Below are 22,481 nucleotides of genomic sequence, written 5' to 3' on the forward strand. Positions count from 1 at the left end.
AGACGACGGGACAAACACTTACACTGGAGCCATGACCACCCCCCACCCCCCCACCCACCCAGGGGCTGTGACTCTCCCACTGTTCTCACATTACCTTGGTGAACCAGGGGAATTTTACCTTCCCATTCGAGCCTTTTCTCTGTTTCCTTCTCCGCCTCCTATGGAGAATATCCTTGTTCTCATAAATATCCAGGATGATCGGCTGCTCAATTATTCCCTGCTGAACAATAGGCGAGAATAAAAATGCTGAACCTTTCCATTCTATTGCAACTCAGTAATTTTCTTTCCTATGACCCATCACCCAACCCTCCCCCCACCCGCCGCACACACAAACAACCCTGTTCATTTTCTCCCCCTCTCCATTGGACGGCCGCGATTCAGGAGGTAGCAGAAGTAGGGCAAGGGTACGGCAGGGATGGTGGTGGGTGGGGGGGGGGGGTGGTGGGGGGGTTGCTGGTGGTGGTGAAGGAGAAGGTAATTGGCTGCCCCCCAATCAAGTTGCTCATCTGCTCTTTCTGCATTCAATGGTCAACATTGGGAGGTACAAATTTGAGACCTACCCCTCCTACCTCGTTGGGAATCCCAAATAGAGACTGCACCTCCTCTCACTGGGTAGGAGGGTGGAGAGGGGAGGGTTAAGTTGAATCCCCGGGGTGTGGGATGACAGTCTTGGTGGGAGCTTGCACCTCTAAAGCAGCTGTTACCGGAGGAGCGATGCTCCTTTGAACTGCAGCACAGAGAGAACAAAATAGATAGAAATGAAAAAAAAATGTTCTTGGGGGAGAATTTACCAAAAACTCCGCTCCTCCACCTGAAAACTGGGCCGGACAACACCCATTCCTCCAGAGAACACAAGAGGGTCCAGAGGGGGCCATTCAGCTCCACAACCCTGCCCCACCGCTCAACAAGATCATGGCTGCTCTCCTACCTCAACACCACCTCCTGTGCTCCCTCCATATCCCTCCTGTCAGATGACAGTTGGGTTCTAAAAGGACCCAAAATGGCATCTAGGAAGTGCTCTGTCTGCCACATTGGCAGATGAGTTGGCACTCCATCAGGAGTGTGTGCCAGCAGCATTGAACAGAAGGAAGAGATGAGTACCCTCCATTTGAAAAAAAAAATTGTAAACCTAATTGTGTAAGCTTATTTTATTTGTAAAAATTATCTTTCTCCCCCTGATTTAAGCTTTGCTGGGTGCTGAGCAACACTAATTATTTGCTCACCCATGTGGTCACTGACACATGGACACCAAGTCCATTTCCACAGGATTAGACTCGGTGATGGGAAACTTGGGAGCACAATCCTCCCCACCTAGAGGAGTGCTTGCATCTGCACAGTAGTGAGCCTCCACCATACTTCACATGAACACACTATCCCTCAGCAGACACAATTATGGGGTTCCACTGCACTAGCTCTACCTCATCAGCACCTCTTTCAAGCTTCCATGGTCCCTGATTGACCAGGCTCCATGTCTCACATCCAACACTGGATGAGCAGAAATTTCCTCCATTAAAATATTGGGAAGACAGAGGCCATTATCTTCGGTCTCCAGTGCAAACTTCATTCCTTAGTCACCGACTCCATCCCTCTCCCTGGTAGCTGTCTGAGGATGCACCAGGCTGTTCGCAACCTCGGTGTCATATCTGACCCGGAAATGAACTTTTGACCACACATCCGCTCCATCACTAACACCGCCTATTTCCTCTTCCGTAACATCACCTGACTTCATCCCTGTCTCAGTTCATCTGCTGAAACCTTCCCCATGTCTTCGGTGCCTCTAGATGGACTATCCCAACACTCTCCTGGCTTACCCACCATGCTGCACCCTTTGTAAATTTAGACATGTACAAAACAAAAAAAACAAAGCAAAGCAAGCATAAAGGGAGAGAACTTTAGAAACTGATCACTGCAATTTCCTGACCAATTTTATTTAACGCTCTAGTGAGAATCCCATCAAGCCCTGGATAATTTGTCTATCTTAAGTCCTGTTATTTTCTCCATTGCCTATCTTTTTTTAAAACTTATATTAAATCCATTAAGTTCCTCCCTGGTTTTTATATTCTCTTGTATCACTGACACTGAGTCCTTTTCCACCACTCTGTCATTGTCTTCATATGCATTATAGTCTCCTGCAGATCCCACAGGGATTGCAGCGGTTCAAGAAGGCAGCTCACCACCATCTTTTCAAGGGCAATTGGGGATGGGCAATAAATGCTGGTCCAGCCAGCGAGGCCCACATCCCAGCAATGAACAAAAAAATTTTCCTTGACCACTCCTTGCCGCTTCGCACATTCCTAAAAAGTCATTTTTTGTTAGCTTTGACATCTTCAGCAAGTTTGTTTTCCATATTCCCCTCTCCTGACTTTCTTTCCATTTCATTGTTGTGGTTGGGATTGTCTAAATCGAAGATCCCAGCTGTGGGAGTTCAGGTCCACAGTGGATGAATACACTCCCAGAGGTCCCTTCATCGGCAGAACCACTTGGCAGCAGCTCTCAGGCTACGTAACGACCCTCCTGTGTCCCAGTGACCAATAAACTTCTATCCGAGTTTGTTGGACAGAGAGTGCAACTTGCATTTCTATAGTGCCTAGCGAATCCTCGGGATGTCTCAAAGTGGTTCACAGCCAATGAAGTACTTGTGAAGTGTAGTCACCGTTGTAATACAAGAAATGCAGCAGCCAAATTGTGAACAGCAAGATCCCACAAACAGCTGCTTGACAATGTCCAGATAATCTTTTTGGTGATCTTGGTTGGGGTATAAGTATTTTACCCCAGGACACTTGGGAGAACCCCCCTGCTCTTCTTCAAAACAGTGGCAATGGTGAACACCTGAGAGGGCAGGAAGAGCCCTCAGTTTAATGCTCAAGGTGAAGGACTGTCCCTCCAACAGTGCAGCACTCACTCAGTACTGACCCTCTGACAGTGCAGCACTCCCTCAGTACTGACCCTCTGACAGTGCAGCACTCCCTCAGCACTGACCCTCTGACAGTGCAGCACTCCCACAGTACTGACCCTCTGACGGTGCAGCACTCCCTCAGTACTGACCCTCTGACAGTGCAGCACTCCCACAGTACTGACCCTCTGACAGTGCAGCACTCCCACAGTACTGACCCTCTGACAGTGCAGCATTCCCTCAGTACTGACCCTCCGACAGTGCAGCACCCCCTCAGTACTGACCCTCTGACAATGCAGCACTCCCTCAGTACTGACACTCTGACAGTGCAGCACCCCCTCAGTACTGACCCTCTGACAGTGCAGCACCCCCTCAGTACTGACCCTCGGACAGTGCAGCACCCCCTCAGTACTGACCCTCGGACAGTGCAGCACCCCCTCAGTACTGACCCTCGGACAGTGCAGCACCCCCTCAGTACTGACCCTCGGACAGTGCAGCACTCCCTCAGTACTGACCCTCTGAGAGTGCAGCACTCCCTCAGTACTGACCCTCGGACAGTGCAGCACCCCCTCAGTACTGACCCTCGGACAGTGCAGCACCCCCTCAGTACTGACCCTCTGACAGTGCAGCACCCCCTCAGTACTGACCCTCGGACAGTGCAGCACTCCCTCAGTAGTGACCCTCTGACAGTGCAGCACTCCCTCAGTGATTCACTGGGTGTGAGGCTGGATGAAGCGGGTGTGAACCCATGGTTTCCAGCAGAGAGATGGGCAGTGAGAGGCACTGAGTATTGGCTGACAAATTTCGACAGGGAAGTGCCTGCCTCTAGCCAGATGTTAGGTAAAGATGGCGAGGACAATGAGTACAGTCCCCCTCACGAGGCTGAAATATACCATTCTCACGACCTTTCTCTTCTGTCGCATTGCAAAACGATCAAGTTTCAAACCTGCTGGAGAGAAAACAAATCAGAGCTCAGAGTCAGAGTGGTGAGTGAAACCCAGTGAGATTCCAATGCAGGATGTACGTCCAGCACGACAGGTCTAACACCTCCTTCAAATGTCCTTACTCCCTTTTTAATGTAGAGCACAATCAGCACAACAAAAAAACCTCATGCTGTACCTGTCCTGGGAGTGTTTGATGGGGACAGTGTAGAGGCATCTTTACTCTGTATCTAACCCCGTGCTGTACCTGTCCTGGGAGTGTTTGATGGGGAAAGTGTAGAGGGAGTTTTACTCTGTATCTAACCCCGTGCTGTACCTGTCCTGGGAGTGTTTGATGGGGGCAGTGTAGAGGGAGTTTTACTCTGTATCTAACCCCGTGCTGTACCTGTCCTGGGAGTGTTTGATGGGGACAGTGTAGAGGAAGCTTTACTCTGTGTCTAACCCCATGCTGTACCTGTCCTGGGAGTGTTTGATGGGGACAGTGTGCAGGAAGCTTTACTCTGTATCTAACCCCGTGCTGTACCTGTCCTGGGAGTGTTTGATGGGGACAGTGTAGAGGGAGCTTTACTCTGTATCTAACCCCGTGCTGTACCTGTCCTGGGAGTGTTTGATGGGGACAGTGTAGAGGGAGCTTTACTCTGTATCTAACCGTGAGCTGCACCTGACCTGGGAGTGTTTGATGTACAGCATGAATTGAATATAAAGGTTGCTATACTCTGGCCTGTGAAACACACAATGTTTAATGCAGGAATGTGTTAATATGTGATTGTATACGTATGTCAATGTGCATGTGTGAATGTGTTTACATTCTCAGAACATCCAAAAGACTTTTACAGCCAACTGTGCACTTTTAGTCACCATGATAATGTAGAAAATGTGTAAGCAATCTGCAAATTGTAATGCAAGCATGTCACTCCAGACCCACACAATATGGTTGACTCTAAAAAATGCCCTCTGCACAAGGGCAATTAGGGATGGGCAATAAATGTTGGCCTGGCCAGTGACACCCACATCTGATGAACGAATATATAAAAAAAATCAATGAGATGTTTTTGATGAGGTTGGTGGCAGGGAAATATTGATGTCTGAACAGGAAGAACTCCCCTGCTCTTGTTAAGGGGAGTCTTTTATGTCCACCTAAGAGGGCAGGCAACCATCTGAGAGATGATAACCCCCACCACTGCCACCCCCCAACAGTGCCGCACTCCCACAGTACTGCACTGGGGACTGTCAGTACGGCCTTGATGTTTCGGTAACAACCTTCTGACTGAAGTGAGAGTGAAACTGACTCAGCCAGGGCTGAGTTTTTGTGGGTGTCGGAGGTAATTTGAGAGGTGACGTGTGGTGAGTGGAGCGCGTTCGGAAGGAACAAGTGACTTTGGACCTATGGTTCCCCAAGTTCTTCATCACTGGGGGTTTCCCTCACCTCATGCCTGGGTCTGTTGTAGACACATGGATAAAGATTGATCACTGTGATTGGTCAGTAACTCCATCATCGTTGCATCATGTGACTGCTAAGATGGTAAAAGGCATCTTTTCACACAGGCAGTTCCTACCTCTTCTCACTAGCTCTACACTGTCTGCCACTGCCAAATTCACGTTAACCGGATGTTGCCAACGGTGCACAGTGACTACTGCTCGGCTGGTATGCAACTGCTTTCTTAAATTTTCAACGGATGTTGTTACACTCTCGTCACCCTGGATCTCCTCCACAGCCAGCTGTACCAAATGCTGACAGGCAGGAAAGAGGACAGCATTAAATAAATAATTCCCAGCATTGGCGCTCCATCAATGATGACACTAGAGAGAAGAAAGAAAATGCAAGAAGAAGGAGGGAAGGAGGGAGGGAGGGAAGAAGGAAGGAGTGAGGGAGGGAAGGGAGTGAGAGAGGGAGGGAGGGAGTGAGGGAGGGAGGGAAGGAAGGAGGGACTGAGGGAAGAAGGGAAGGGAGGAAGGAGTGTGAGAGGGAGGGAAGGAGGGAGGGAAGGAAGGAGGGAGTGAGGGAAGGAGGGAAGGAGGGAGGGAAGGAAGGAAGGAGTGAGGGAGGGAGGGAAGGAGGGAGTGAGGGATAGAAGGAAGGAGGGAGGGAAGGAGGGAGTGAGGGATAGAAGGAAGGAGGGAGGGAAGGAGGGAGTGAGGGATAGAAGGAAGGAGGGAGGGAAGGAGGGAGTGAGGGATAGAAGGAAGGAAGGAGGGAAGGAGGGAGTGAGGGATAGAAGGAAGGAGGGAGGGAAGGAGGGAGTGAGGGATAGAAGGAAGGAGGGAGGGAAGGAGGGAGTGAGGGATAGAAGGAAGGAGGGAGGGAACGAGGGAGTGAGGGATAGAAGGAAGGAGGGAGGGAAGGAAGGAAGGAGTGAGGGAGGGAGGGAAGGAAGGAGGGAGTGAGGGAAGGAGGGAGGGAGGGAAGGAAGGAGTGAGGGAGGGAGGGAGGGAAGGAAGGAGGGAGTGAGGGAAGGAGGGAGGGAGGGAGGGAGTAAGTGAGGGAAAGAGGGAGGGAGGGAAGGAGGGAGGGAGGGAGGGAGGGAGGGAAGGGAGGAGGGAGTGAGGGAAGGAAGGACAGCAATGGCCTTCTACAAACTCAGGATGATCTAATACGCTTTACAGCTAATGACGCACTTTTTTGGAGTGTGGTCACTGCTGTAATGTAGGAAATGCCGCAGCCATTTTGCACACAGCAAGATCCCACAAACATCAACAAAATAAATCAGTGATTTTCAAACTAGAGTCAGTGAACCCCCTGGGCATCTGTGGGGACTTTCAAAGACATCAACAAAAGAACTGATAAAAACAAAAAAACTGCGGATGCTGGAAATCCAAAACAAAAACAGAATTACCTGGAAAAACTCAGCAGGTCTGGCAGCATCGGCGGAGAAGAAAAGAGTTGACGTTTCGAGTCCTCATGACCCTTCGACAGAACTGTCGAAGGGTCATGAGGACTCGAAACGTCAACAAAAGAACTGAGCAGCAGCTGGAGGGTGGAGCAGATTATGATCAGCAATTGTGCAGTGTTGGGTGGGCCACTGCAGAGGGGAGCGAGCAGTGAGGGTACTGACAGGTGGAGGTCGTTCACCAGATAAACCATTGATAACAAGGCTGCCAACGGGTGCCTGGTAAATTCAGCCTTTCAAGAGAAAGGAGTTTCTTTTCAATATTTATGTATTACTGTGTGATTAAACACAGGCTCACGTATCTCACTGAAGGAAACAACTGTTTTCTAAAAAGCATGTTGAAAAAGCTCTTTATACACAGCACTTTCACATTATGAATGTTATAGATTATTACAATTCAGATGGGGATTTCCAGTTGTTAATCTATAGAAAAACAGGCCCTTCAAGCGAAGGAATTTGAGACCCACTGAGATAAATCACCAGCTCACCTCTCAGTGCTTTTGATACAGGGAAAAATATTGGCCAAGATCCTCTAGCACAGCAGCACTCCCTCAGTACTGACCCTCTGACAGTGCAGCACTCCCTCAGTGCTGACCCTCTGACAGTGCAGCACTCCCTCAGTACTGACTGTCTGACAGTGCAGCACTCCCTCAGTACTGACCCTCTGACAGTGCAGCACTCCCTCAGTACTGACCCTCTGACAGTGCAGCACTCCCTCAGTACTGACCCTCTGACAGTGCAGCACTCCCTCAGTACTGACCCTCTGACAGTGCAGCACTCCCTCAGTACTGACCCTCTGAGAGTGCAGCACTCCCTTAGTACTGACCCACCGACAGTACAGCACTCCCTCAGCACTGACCCAGTGATAGTATGGAGCGCCTGAAGAAGTGCACTGGGAATGTCAGCCTGGATCATAGAGCTCGTATCTCTGGAGTGAGGCTTGAAGCCTCTGTGGTACTGACCTTAGGGCTGCCCCAAGGCTGGTCTTTCACTGATTCCAGTCAGTGCTGGTGATTTTATTCCTCCTCCTCCAGCCGCTGACCTGTAAAGCATTGACTCCATCAATTCTGACCTCCCACTTATCATAAGGTCAGGACTGGGGATGTTGGCTGATCACTGCACAGTGTTCAGTGTCATTCACAACTCCTCAGATACTGAAGCATATAAGATAGTTTATAGAAGGATATTAGATAGTTTAAGTAAGTTGTGTTTGCATTTGTGGGTGTTTGGAATAAGATAAAGCTGTTTGAGCTGTGAGATGAGCATCTGAAGCTGAGTTGGGATGTGTTAGCTCTTGGCTGGGAGGAGATGTCCTTTGAAGGAGCCATCCAGTCAAGCCAGAAAAGTGTTGGGCTGCTAAAAGCAGTTTTATTCTGCAATTTGGATTCCACAGCCAAGTGGAAGTAAGTTACAGGTCATGTGGTAGGCCTTTATTGAAGCTACAGCAGTTTGCCTTGGGTAATATTATTGGGTTTTGTATAGTTAAATATCTATAAGGGAGTGTTGCCTGGAAGAATTTCACTTGTGGGTTTGACCAAGTGAAGTCTTTTTGGAAAGAATGTTTGTAAGATTACCCTTAATTATGCACCTGTAATCTAGTGTAGCAGCATGAGCTGGTAGGGCCAAATGGCCTGTTTCTGTGCAGTATACCCAATGTGTTGTGCCGTAACAACCCTGAATACAATGAAGAGAGTCAGTTTCAAATGCAGCCTCCTGTGATATGCAAGAGGGTAGCTAGGGGTCAACAGAGAAAGGAGCGGCCATACAGATGCTAGACAGCAGGACTCCCACCACTCACTCAGCACTGCAGGACTGAGCTGTGGACCCTGCATGCTTAGTAGTGACACAGCAATGGGCACTCAACTCATTTCTCATGTACTCACCTCACTCTCCACTAATGCCTGTTCTCTCAATCGCTCTGGAAAGAGGGTGTCAACAACTGAGCTACCAACTTGCGGCATCTGTAGTTCAGAGCTAAGAAGCAGGGGCAAATTTGTGTCCTCATAACTTAGTTGCATCATCGACCTATCGCCTGTGGGAAAAGGCAGAGTGTAAATGAACTGCATGTGACAGAATCAGCACTACACACAACCGTCCCAATCTTCATCATCTCTTATTAACAAGGAACTGTCCCCTCAGGTGAGAGACATCACATGAAGACAAAGGAAAATAGATACAGAGTAAAGCTCCCTATACACTGTCCCCCCCAAACACTCCCAGGGCAGGTACAGCTCGGGGTAAGATACAGAGTAAATCTCCCTGCACATTGTGCCCATCAAACACTCCCAGGACAGGTACAGCATGGAGTTAGATACAGAGTAAAGCTCCTTCTACACTGTCCCCATCAAACACTCCCAGGACAGGTACAGCACGGGGTTAGATACAGAGTAAAGATCCCTCTACACTGTCCCCATCAAACACTCCCAGAGCAGGTACAGCACGGGGTTAGATACAGAGTAAAGCTCCCCCTACACTGTCCCCATCAAACACTCCCAGGACAGGTACAGCACAGGGTTAGATACAGAGCAAAAAGCTCCCTCTACACTGTCCCCATCAAACACTCCCAGGACAGGTACAGCTCGGGGTTAGATACAGAGTAAAGCTCTCTCTACACTGTCCCCATCAAACACTCCCAGGACAGGTACAGCACGGGGTTAGATACAGAGTAAAGCTCCCTCTACACTGTCCCCATCAAACACTCCCAGGACAGGTACAGCACGGGGTTAGATACAGAGTAAACCTACCTCTACACTGTCCCCATCAAACACTCCCAGGACAGGTACAGCACGGGGTTAGATACAGAGTAAACCTACCTCTACACTGTCCCCATCAAACACTCCCAGGACAGGTACAGCACGGGGTTAGATACAGAGTAAAGCTTCCTGCACACTGTCCCCACCAAACAATCCCAGGGCAGGTACAGCACAGGGTTAGATACAGAGTAAAGCTCCGTCTACACAGTCCCATCAAACACTCCCAGGACAGGTACAGCACGGGGTTAGATACAGAGTAAACCTCCCTCTACACTGTCCCCATCAAACACTCCCAGGACAGGTACAGCACGGGGTTAGATACAGAGTAAAGCCCCCTCTACACTGTCCCCATCAAACACTCCCAGGACAGGTACAGCACGGGGTTAGATACAGAGTAAAGCTCCCTCTACACTGTCTCCATCAAACACTCCCAGGACAGGTACAGCACGGGGTTAGATACAGAGTAAAACTCCCTCTACACTGTCCCCATCAAACACTCCCAGGACAGGTACAGCACTGGGTTAGATACAGAGTAAAGCTCCCTCTACACCGTCCCCATCAAACACTCCCAGGACAGGTACAGCACAGGGTTAGATACAGAGTAAAGCTCCCTCTACACCGTCCCCATCAAACACTCCCAGGACAGGTACAGCACGGGGTTAGATACAGAGTAAAGCTCCCTCTACACTGTCCCCATCAAACACTCCCAGGACAGGTACAGCACGGGGTTAGATACAGAGTAAATCTCCCTCTACACTGTCCCCATCAAACACTCCCAGGACAGGTACAGCACGGGGTTAGATACAGAGTAAATCTCCCTCTACACTGTCCCCATCAAACACTCCCAGGACAGGTACAGCACGGGGTTAGATACAGAGTAAAGCTCCCTCTACACTGACCCCATCAAACACTCCCAGGACAGGTACAGCACAGGGTTAGATGCAGAGTAAATCTCCCTCTACACTGTCCCCATCAAACACTCCCAGGACAGGTACAGACAGGTACAGACGTGGTTAAATACAGAGCAAAAAGCTCCCTCTACACTGTCCCCATCAAACACTCCCAGGACAGGTACAGACAGGTACAGACATGGTTAGATACAGAGCAACAAGCTCCCTGTACACTGTCCCCATCAAACACTCCCAGGACAGGTACAGCACAGGGTTAGATACAGAGTAAAGCTCTCTCTACACTGTCGCCATCAAACACTCCCAGGACAGGTACAGCACAGGGTTAGATACAGAGTAAAGCTCCCTCTACACTGTCCCCATCAAACACTCCCAGGACAGGTACTGCTCGGGGTTAGATACAGAGTAAAGCTCTCTCTACACTGTCGCCATCAAACACTCCCAGGACAGGTACAGCACAGGGTTAGATACAGAGTAAATCTCCCTCTACACAGTCCCCATCAAACACTCCCAGGACAGGTACAGCACGGGGTTAGATACAGAGTAAAGCTCCCTCTACACTGTCCCCATCAAACACTCCCAGGACAGGTACAGCACAGGGTTAGATACAGAGTGAAGGTCCCTATAGTTTATATTCTTCACCAATACCCTTACAGTCTAAAGCAGGAGAATTTATAATAGAGAACAATGAAATGGCAAAGCAATTAAATAACTACTTTAGTTCTGTCTTCATGGAGGAAAACACAAATAACTTCCCAGAAATGCTAGGGAATTGAGGGGCTAGTGAGAAGAAGGAATGGAAGGAAATCAGTATTACTAAAAAATAAGCGTTGGAGAAATTAATGGGACTGAAAGCCAAAAGTTCTGCAGGGCCTGATAATCTACCTCCCAGGGTACTAAAGGGGGTGGCCACAGAAATAGTGGATGTGTTGGTTGTCATCTTCCAAAATTCTGCAGATTCTGGAACAATCCCGGCAGATTGGAAGGTGGCAAATGTAACCCCACTATTTAAAAAAGGAGTGAGGGAGAAAACAGTGAATTACTGATCGGTTAGCCGAACATCAGTGGTAGGGAAAGTGCTAGAGTCTATTATAAAGGGTGTGATAACAGGACAGTTAGAAACTATCAAGAGGATTGGACAAAGTCAACATGGATTTATGAAAGAGAAATCATGTTTGACAAACCTACTGGAGTTTCTTGGGGATGTAACCAGCAGAATAGATAAGGGGGATCCAGTGGATGTGGTGTATTTGGATTTTCAGAAAGCTATTGATAAAGTCCCACATAAGAGGTTTGTGTGTAAAATTAAACCACATGGGATTGGGGGTAATATATTGGCATGGATTGAGAATTGATTAGCAGACAGGAAACAGAGAGTAGGAATAAATGGGTCTCTTTTGGAGTGGCGGATGGTGACTAGTGGGGTACCTCAGGGATCAGTGCTTGGGTCTATTCACAATATATATCAATGATTTGGATGAGGGAACCAAATGTAATATTTCCAAGTTTGCTGACAACAAAAACTAGGTGGGAATGTGAGTGATGAGGAGGGTGTTAAGAAGCTTCAAGGTGATTTAGACAGGTTGAGTGAGTGGGCAAATACAGGGCAGATGCAGTATAACATGGATAAGGGTAGGAAAAACAGAATGGCAGAGTATTGTTTAAATGGTGATAGATTGGGAAATATTGATGTAAAAAGGTACCTGAGTGTCTTTGTACACCAGTCACTGGAAGTAAGCATGCAGGTGCAGCAAACAGTTAAGAAGGTAAATGGTATGTTGGCCTTCATTGCGAGAGGACTTGAGTACAGGAGCAAGGATAACTTACAGCAGCTGGACAGGGCCTTGGAGATACCACACCTGGAGTATTGTGTGCAGTTTTGGTCTCTTTACCTAAGAAAGAATATACTTGCCTTGGAGGGAGTGCAGCAAAGGTTCACCAGACTGATTCCTGGGATGGCAGGATTGTCGTATAAGGAGAGATTGGGCTGACTGGGCCTGAATTCACTGGAGTTTAGAAGAATGAGAGGAGGTCTCATTGAAACATATAAAATTCTAACAGGGATGGACAGACTGGATGCAGGGATGATGTTTACTCTGGCTGGCGGGGGAGGTCTTAGAACAAGGGGTCATAGACTCAGGATACAGGGTAGACCATGTAGGACTGAGGTGAGGAGAAACCTCTTCACTCAGAGGGTGGTGAATCTGTGGAATTCTCTACCACAGAGGCTGTGGAGGCCAAATCACTGAATATATTTAAGAAGGAAATAGATTCCTGGACTCTAAAGGCATCAAGGGGCATGGGGAGAGAGTGGGAATACGGCATTGAGATAGAGGATCAGCCATGATATCGAATGGCGGAGCAGACTCAAAGGGCCGAATGACCTACTCCTGCTTCTATTTTCTATGTTTCACTCTCAGGACAGGTACAGCACGGGGTTAGATACAGAGTACTCCCAGGACAGGTACAGCACGGGGTTAGATACAGAGTAAAGCTCCCTCTACACTGTCCCCATCAAACACTCCCAGGACAGGTACAGCACGGGGTTAGATACAGAGTAAAGCTCCCTCTACACTGTCCCCATCAAACACTCCCAGGACAGGTACAGCACGGGGTTAGATACAGAGTAAAACTCCCTCTACACTGTCCCCAGCAAACACTCCCAGGACAGGTACAGCACGGGGTTAGATACAGAGTAAAACTCCCTCTACACTGTCCACATCAAACACTCCCAGGACAGGTACAGCACGGGGTTAGATACAGAGTAAAGCTCCCTCTACACCGTCCCCATCAAACACTCCCAGGACAGGTACAGCACGGGGTTAGATACAGAGTAAAGCTCCCTCTACACCATCCCCATCAAACACTCCCAGGGCAGGTACAGCACGGGGTTAGATACAGAGTAAAGCTCCCTCTACACTGTCCCCATCAAACACTCCCAGGACAGGTACAGCACGGGGTTAGATACAGAGTAAAGCTATCTCTACACTGTCCCCATCAAACACTCCCAGGACAGGTACAGCACGGGGTTAGATACAGAGTAAAACTCCCTCTACACTGTCCCCATCAAACACTCCCAGGACAGGTACAGCACGGGGTTAGATACAGAGTAAAGCTATCTCTACACTGTCCCCATCAAACACTCCCAGGACAGGTACAGCACGGGGTTAGATACAGAGTAAAGCTCCCTCTACACCGTCCCCATCAAACACTCCCAGGACAGGTACAGCACGGGGTTAGATACAGAGTAAAGCTTCCTCTACACTGTCCACATCAAACACTCCCAGGACAGGTACAGCACGGGGTTAGATACAGAGTAAATCTCCATCTACACTGTCCCCATCAAACACTCCCAGGACAGGTACAGCACGGGGTTAGGTACAGAGTAAATCTCCCTCTACACTGTCCCCATCAAACACTCCCAGGACAGGTACAGCACGGGGTTAGATACAGAGTAAAGCTCCCTCTACACTGTCCCCATCAAACACTCCCAGGGCAGGTAAAGCACGGGGTTAGATACAGAATAAAGCTCCCTCTACACTGTCCCCATCAAACACTCCCAGGACAGGTACAGCACGGGGTTAGATACAGAGTAAAGCTCCCTCTACACTGTCACCATCAAACACTCCCAGGACAGGTACAGCACGGGGTTAGATACAGAGTAAAGTTCCCTCTACACTGTCACCATCAAACACTCCCAGGACAGGTACAGCACGGGGTTAGATACAGAGTAAAGCTCCCTCTACACTGTCCTCATCAAACACTCCCAAAACAAGGGGAATAAATTTTAAAATTAGATAATTATGAGAAATAGGGGCATGAGGACGCCATTCAGCCCCTCAAGCCTGCTCTGCTGTTCAGTATGATTATGAGTGATCTTCAACCTCAACTCTAGTTTCCCACCCAATCCCCATGTCCCTCAATTTGCTTAGAGTACCAAAATCTATCAATCCCAGTCTTAAATAACTCAGAATGCACAGCTCTGTCAAGTAGAGAATTCCAAATCTCCTCACCTCAGTCCTAAATAGCTGTTCCTTATCCCAAGAGAGTGAGTCTAGTTCCTGACTCTCCCACCAGGGGAAACCTCCTCTCAGCATCTAACCTGTTCAACCCTATCTTCATCCAAACTTTCTTCATTCCAGAAATAATTTAACAAGATATTCTTCTTCACATAGGGGGGAAGTGGGATTCTCTCTAAAACTTGGTGTGGGGAAGGGGGGAGGGTGGGTGGATAGGGGAGGGTCAAAGATTGTCTCAGACTGAAATTAGTCCATTTCTGTTCCGTAAAGAGAGTATTAAGGGTTATGAAACACAGGTGGGTCAATGGAATTCAGGTATTGCTCATCCATGATCTGCTAGGATGACAAGTTTGATGGGCTGAATGGCCTCCAACCGTTCTTGCAGATTGTGCCAAGCACACAGTTGAGGTCACTTCAGCCCTACAGACCTGTCCAGTCCAGTCCAGTCCAGCATGGGCACAGTGTGAGGGCAGGGAATCCCTTACCTTCTTCATTGTCCAGGTTGGGTCCTGGTGTGAGGCGATAGATCTCCAACGACATAACAGAGCTAGCCGGAGAGTTGTAGATTCCAGTGGAAGCTGGTACATATTCATTCAACAGCTGAAAGGTGAAACAGTTTGGATCTCAGGAGGTTCTCTGGCATTTATCACTTAAATTCCTCTAGGACCTTCCCCTCTGATTATCTATCCATACTATTCAGGAAGTACTTGATGGGCTAGTATCCATTAGTGCTGGGTCATGGGGAACTCCATGGGTCAGTATCCATTAATACGGACCCTCCAACAGTGCAGCACTCCCTCAGTGCTGACCCTCCGACAGTGCAGCACTTCCTCAATGCTGACCCTCTGACAGTGCAGCACTCCCTCAGTACTGACCCTCTGATGGTGCAGCACTCCCTCAGTACTGACCCTCTGATGGTGCAGCACTCCCTCAGTACTGACCCTCTGATGGTGCAGCACTCCCTCAGTACTGACCCTCTGACAGTGCAGCACTCCCTCAGTACTGACTCTCTGACAGTGCAGCACTCCCTCAATACTGACCCTCTGACAGTGCAGCACTCCCTCAGTACTGACCCTCTGACAGTGCAGCACCCCCTCAGTACTGACCCTCTGACAGTGCAGCACTCCCTCAGTACTGACCCTCTGACAGTGCAGCACTCCCTCAGTACTGACCCTCTGACAGTGCAGCACTCCCTCAGTACTGACCCACTGAGAGTGCAGCACTCCCTCAGTACTGATCCTCCAAAACACAACAAATACAAGCAGGAGTAGACCATTCGGCCTTATGAGCCTGCTCCGCCATTCAATACGACCATGGCTGATCTTGGGCTTCAGCTCCATTTTCCCACCTACTCCCCATGTCCTGTAATCCCCTGAGAGGCCAAATTTCTGTCTATCCCAGCCTTAACTCTATTCAACAATGAATCCTCCACAACCCTCTGTGGTAGAGAAGTTCAAAGATTCACAACCCTTTGAGTCAAGAAATTTCTTCTTATCTCAGTCTTGAACGTTTGGCCTTATCCTGAGGCTTTGGCCCCGTGTTCCATATTCCCCAGCGAGCGTTCCCTCTGCCAGTGTGCAGTGGTCTCTCAACACTGACTGCAGGAGTGCTGCATTATGGGATGCAAGTCTCTGGACCAGACGCTTGACTGACAACCTTCTGACTGCGAATGGACGGAGTGCTGTGCACACACCCAGAAGCTGGGCCCGAAACACCAACCAACCTCTTGTCTTTCCAGATGTTGCAGATGTTGATGGATTGATGGGCTGTGTATTTCCATCCTTTGCAGCCCCTTTTCTTCTCTTTTACTCTTCCCACTTGGAATGGCGAGGCCTTGCTGACACAGAACTGCATCAGAGATGGGCGATGAGCCATAAAAGGTCCTTGACCCATCCAGAGTCCACCATTTAAAGTGAAGCTTCATTGAAGGCTTCTGCTTGTTCTAACTGTATCGAATATCAGAGGTCATCCTGCTGGTGCCACGTTGGCCTGTGTGGAGGAGCTCACCCATTACGCTGTGCCCTCTAACAGTGCCCGCTCTCCTCATCTTCGGCAGGACATACCTGCCTTGGAGTGGGTGCGCTGCAGGTCCAGGAGACTGATTGCTGGGATGAGAGGGATTGTCTTATGAGGGATGACTCAGGAAACTGGGTTGGTATTCCCTGGAGTTTAGAGGAATGAGAGGTGACCTCATTGAAACAGAGGCTTGACAGGGTGAGAGGCTGTTTCCTCCTGGCTTAGGAGATCACACCCTCAGGGTAAGGTGGGGACAGGGAGGAGGGAGGACTCACATGAAGAGAAACTTCTTCACTCAGAGGGCTGCCAATCTTTGGACTTCTCCATCCCAGAGGGCTATGGGCATTGTCATAACGATTCAAAACTGAAATCAATAGATTTTTGGGCACCAAGGGGAATCAAGGGATGTGGGGGTAGGGTAGGAAAATGAAGTTGGTTTCAAAGAACAGCCATGGCCTTATTGAATGGCCCAGCAGACTTAAGGAGCCAAACAGCCTCCTCCTCCTCCTATTGCTTATGTTCCTCTGGAAGGAGAGGCTGGGTCAGTGTCACCCCCTCACCCTGCAATGCCCACTAGGGTCGTATTTACTAAGGAACCCAAGCTATTAACCAGCAGTATTAAAAGAGAGTTAGGAAATGATGAAAATAGCAACCCAGCTCACAATCCCATGCTGCAGCGATCACCTGCGAAGGAAGCTACTACATTATTTTGCCTTTTCAAAGGAAATTCCAGCTCTTTGGGAGTCAGGAAGACCCCGACTGTCAAATGGCTGAGGCTTATTGTTTCCTATATTCAACAGCTGGCATGTAATTCATAGACTGGGAATAGTCTATAATCAGATTGGGTCAAGAGAACATGGACTTTATTTTGGATTTTTTTTTAAAGATTTTGAATGAGGAGCAGAGTCTGAGCCCATGCATGACCTTGTGACCCGGAGGGGTGAGAGGGAACCAAGATGACATCTGAACCTCAGAAAGACAAGGCCGAAAAATCCCACTTACGGATTCTGTATCTCCCAGGTCCGATTCCTTTCCTGAGCTAATTGAGAAGATCTCACTTCCTTCGAAATTCAAATTCTTGAAAGGAACCTGAAAAGATAAAGAGTTCAGCGAAGTAAACAAGTGCTTCATGGACCAAAGGTTGGCATTCCTTCCAGCCACTGGGAATGAGGGGCTCTTTCCTTGGCAAAGGAATATTCAGGCAAGCTCTGCCCAGAACTCTACAACATTCCTGTTGGGAATTGGGAATTGGTAGCAGGCACGGCTGAATTTTTAAAAAATCTATCCCATTGATTTTCATCACCCTCTCAGCTCCCCTCCCCTCCTGACGTCACTGGGTCTCTCAGGCGTACAAGTTCCATTATGAGTAAATCTCCATCGTCAGCATCCCATCGAAAAATCCAAGGGTAGCTCCAGAACAACAACTGGTCTCAGGCCAGCAGCAACTGGTCTCTTAGTGTGGGTGCAGTCAGCTGCCACCATTGGAAAATGAAGGGATAGTGGAGGATGCAGGGGAAACCATAATCCAGCTCCAATCCCCCATCGCTTAATGTCCTTCCAGGAATATTCCAGCATTGGTTCCAGATGCAGCTACAGGAGCAGCAAAAACAGCTGGTTCTCCATCAACCCAGGGTAATCAGGTTGATAGCAACCACCAAACTGAGGCCAACACAGTGGGTGCGGAGGAGGAGGCATATCGTTGAAATGGGAATCATGCTGAGGGGTCTTCATGGTGGAAAGCGCAATATCATCCCAACACAGACAGCCATCAGCATCAAACACTCCCAGGACAGGTACAGCACGGGGTTAGATACAGAGTAAAGCTCCCTCTACACTGTCCCCATCAAACACTCCCAGGACAGGTACAGCACGGGGTTAGATACAGAGTAAAGCTCCCTCTACACTGTCCCCATCAAACACTCCCAGAACAGGTACAGCTTGGGGTTAGATACAGAGTAAAGCTCCCTCTACACCGTCCCCATCAAACACTCCCAGGACAAGTACAGCACAGGGTTAGGTACAGAGTAAAGCTATCTCTACACTGTCCCCATCAAACACTCCCAGGACAGTTACAGCTCAGTAAAACAGATCATGAATCTGTCTGATTGTTGTTCAGTAGTGTCCCTTTAAGGATACCTGCCTTGGCCTATACGTGACTCCAGTCCCCCACCAAAGTGGTTTGCTCTTTCCTGCCTTCTGACATGGGTCTACTTTATGTGACTCTGTTAAAACGCTCAATACCTCCTGATGGTAACTGGGAAATGGGCAATAAATATCAGCCTTGGCCATCAGCACACATCCCAAAAATAAAGGAATGGAATAAATAGTCGGAAGGTTATTACATGTCTTGTTTTTGGAAAATGAGACTGCAAACAATACACAGAACCTCTGACCTACCAAATAGGAGTCCAGATCCAGCTGAGATTCTACCTGCCGCTGCACAGAGTCCTTGAGCTCATATTTAATCGCTGGATCCTCGTAAATATTGGATTCTAATGTCAGGGAAACAGAGAGCAGCTGGGTGAGCATAGAGAAAGCCTGAAAAACCCAACTCCCCATTCAGCTTTGACCAAATCCCAGAGCAGGGATCACTGATCTCCCGCGGGATCCATCCACGTGGAACACGCTACCACCCTCACTCTTTCCAGCCGCCCATCAGCTTGTCCAGGCTCCAAGCCTGCTGTTCTGTAACCAGCATTACTGCCTTCAGAATTATATAATGATTACAGCACAGAAGGAGGCCAATTATTCTACACACCAGCATTTTACATGGTGGTGGGAGATGTGGGGTCTGCTGGTCTCCACCATTACCCTCGTCAGCTCACCACAGAGCCCGGAAAAAGCCTGAAAATAATTAACACAGGAGATTGTCTGAATGTCTTTGGAAATTCCGTTTTCCCTTCTCATCTCTGCATCACAATATTGAGCCAAAGCTCTGCTGATAAAGCAACAATTAACCTAATGTCACTCACCGTTATTGATCTGCAAATCATCACAGTAACTTCATGTCGGGGGGAGGTATTTGCAAAGCATCGTTAGTTGCACAAAGAATGCAGCTAATACTCCAAAAGGCATAATACAGGAGAGTGAACTTGTTGAATGGCAGAGCTGTCTTGTCAGGCTGGGTAACCTGTTCTTGCCCCTACTTGTTATGATTTTGTGTCTGCCTCACTGTGGACAGGCACTGAAATTCCTGTTTGTATTTTTCTATATTCTAATGGCAAGGCCATTTCAGAGGGGCAGTTAAGAGTCAACCACGTTGCTGTGGACCTGGAGTCACATGTAGGCCAGACCAGGTAAGGAAGGCAGATTTCCTTCCCTAAAGGACATTAGTGAACCAGATGGGTTTTGACAATGGTTTCTAACTCCAGGTTTTTTTTTTATTGAATTCAAATTCCACCATCTGCTGTGGCAGGATTCGAACCCAGGTACCCCAGGAACTAGTGCTGCATGGGGAGTGTGACCAGTGGGGTGGGCGGAGATGCAGGTCAGGCTCAGATGGACAACTGAAAGAGAACCCCAGCAGGCAGCATTGAAAATGCTCGGGACATTGAGATGAGTTACCCAGCCTGACAAGACAGCTCTGCCATTCAACAAGTTCACTCTCCTGTATTATGCCTTTTGGAGTATTAGCTGCATTTTTTGTGCAACTAACAGTGCTTTGCAAATACCCCCCCTCAACATGAAGTTACTGTGATGATTTGCAGATCAATAACGGTGAGTGACATTAGGTTAATTGTTGCTTTGATCAGCAGAGCTTTGGCTCAATATTGTGATGCAGAGATGAGAAGGGAAAATGGAATTTCCAAAGACATTCAGAACAATCTCTTGTGTTAATTATTTTCAGGCATTCTCTGGGCTCTGTGGTGAGCTGACGAGGGTAATGGTGGAGACCAGCCAAGAGGACACCCCCTCCATTGAAGAGCTGGAAATAAGCAGCCTGGAAGACCCGTCACAGTGCTTACCCACACCCTGCACCAGCGCAGAGACACAACCCTCGGTGGGACCTAGATCTAGAGCAGGCTGATCACCACACAGATACGTGTCCACAGCAGGAGGAGGCAGGTTCAGCCGAGCTCCCTGGCACTCGGAGGACTGCTGGGGAAGAGGCATCTGTGAGGTCCGAGTCAGATGATGAGCCTCTGGATTTGGCCTTCCAACTCATCCTGGAGAGTCAGCAGAAGGCAGGGGAACATCACGCAGAGCTGTTGGAAGCCCTCACAGAGAGGCACGCGAGGAGGAGTGTGTCTGCCCCCTCTTGGATGAAGTGGTGCCCACACGTGTGCATATGGAGGTCTCCATGGGAAGGATGGCGAACCCAGTGGAGACCCTGGTCCAGCAAAACGTGGAGATGCGGGCAGACCTGCACTCGCATCACGGCCGCCATGGGTGAGTTCCTGCAGTGACAACGCAAGAGGGACATGGGGCACTTCGACATCCCTCCAGATGCTCATGTCCCTCTGCGAGTCAGGCTGGGACCCCCCGGGCACCCGAAGGGAGCAGGCGCGGCTGCTGGACACCCCCGAGAGTGGTCATCCACTCAGGAATTTCAGGGGCTGTCCTCTCCCTCCGAGTCTCTTTTGCCTGTGACTCCCCCTTCAACGTTGTCCTGTCACCACAGCGGGAGCAACTGGCCCACAGGAGGACAGCCAAAGCAAACTGGGGCCCTCAAGGCCTTGGCTCTCCAGAGGACCCACACCAAAGTCATCAGAGGCAACAGGGCCGACCATTGCACAGGCCGTCTCCACCCCTGCTGCGGATGTCAGGGCAGCAGCTAGAGGCAGTGGTAGGCCTAGAAAAGTCAAGAATTTCTGATTGCAGGTGGTTGCACAGGTGAACACTTGTTGTCACTTTATAACCTGAAAATACATTGGCTTTCATTGAGTAATGTGCAATTGTGCCTTTTAGTTTCATTGACAGGCTTTGTGAGTCCTCTCCCTGCATCCCTCCACCCACTAGCTGTTCAGCTGCACATAGCCGGCCCACCAGTGATTCTGGAGGGAGAGGTGTGTGTGTGTGTGTGTGTGGGGCAGGGCCTTTCAGAGCCTCGTACAAGCCTCTCCCAGGCACATGGATCGCTCCCCCATCACACTCAACTCAATGTCCCGAGCATTTTCAATGCTGCCTGCTGGGGTTCTCTTTCATTTGTCCATCTGAGCCTGACCTGCATCTCCGCCCACCCCACTTGTCACACTCCCCAAGCAGCACCAGTTCCTGGGGTACCTGGGTTCGAATCCTGCCACAGCAGATGGTGGAATTTGAATTCAATAAAAAAATCCGGAATTAGAAACCATTGTCGATTGTTGTAAAAACCCATCTGGTTCACTAATGTCCTTTAGGGAAGGAAATCTGCCACCCTTACCTGGTCTGGCCTACATGTGACTCCAGACCCACAGCAATGCGGTTGACTCTTAACTGCCCTCTGAAAAGGCCTTGCCATTAGAATATAGAAAAACACAAACAGGAATTTCATGCTGTTCAATGCCTGTTCACAGTGAGGATGTGGATGGAGCTGAGGGTCTGGCTGGCTGAGGGGGTCAGTCCCCCGGCAGAGCTCCCTGTGAACCGAAGTAGGGATAATTAGCACATGGCAGCAGAGTCAATAGCAGGAGAGAGAGAGAGAGACACTCGCAGTTGTGTTGAGGGAGGGATGATGTGGTGCACGATCCTCAGGTGGGTGTTCGCCACCGATCTCACCGTTGTCACAGGCACGACCCACACCCTCACCAGTCAGCACGTTGGCACACACCTCAAAGGGAGTGAGGGGCCTAATGTGGGTCACTCCACCCCCAATGTGGGACCTCTCCCTGCTGATGTGAGCCAGCTTCTCCTGCATGAACACAGGTGGAGAGAGCGTGAGCAGGAACACAGGGCACTGGGTTTGTGTGGTGAGCGGAGACATGGATGGGATGAGGACGGGAGCTCCAGAGGGTATGAGGCTGACGGAGATGTGAGGGTGTGTGTGGGAGTTAGTGGTGCTGTCCCTTGAGGTGTGAGATCCCTGTGGGTGTGTGATGGGTTTGGGAGTTGAGAGTGATGCAGTGGTTGACTTACCCTAGTGGA

The 22,481-nt window shown here is 49.2% G+C and overlaps 1 protein-coding gene across 1 annotated transcript in view; it reads right to left on the reverse strand.

Annotated features, from left to right (window-relative positions):
* The window catches only part of LOC121279736, a 139,546-nt gene that overhangs the window by 74,190 nt on the left and 42,875 nt on the right, over nt 1-22,481 (reverse strand). The window contains exons 19-25 of the mRNA XM_041190994.1: nt 18,816-18,910; nt 17,421-17,507; nt 14,888-15,002; nt 8,606-8,754; nt 5,391-5,565; nt 3,787-3,842; nt 119-220 (exon numbers count right to left, since the gene is read on the reverse strand). Coding sequence (XP_041046928.1) covers nt 119-220; nt 3,787-3,842; nt 5,391-5,565; nt 8,606-8,754; nt 14,888-15,002; nt 17,421-17,507; nt 18,816-18,910 — 779 coding nt within the window. The remainder of the gene's footprint in view (nt 1-118; nt 221-3,786; nt 3,843-5,390; nt 5,566-8,605; nt 8,755-14,887; nt 15,003-17,420; nt 17,508-18,815; nt 18,911-22,481) is intronic.

This window comes from Carcharodon carcharias, chromosome 7 (assembly GCF_017639515.1).
Source record: "Carcharodon carcharias isolate sCarCar2 chromosome 7, sCarCar2.pri, whole genome shotgun sequence".
In the NCBI taxonomy this organism is placed as follows: domain Eukaryota; kingdom Metazoa; phylum Chordata; class Chondrichthyes; order Lamniformes; family Lamnidae; genus Carcharodon; species Carcharodon carcharias.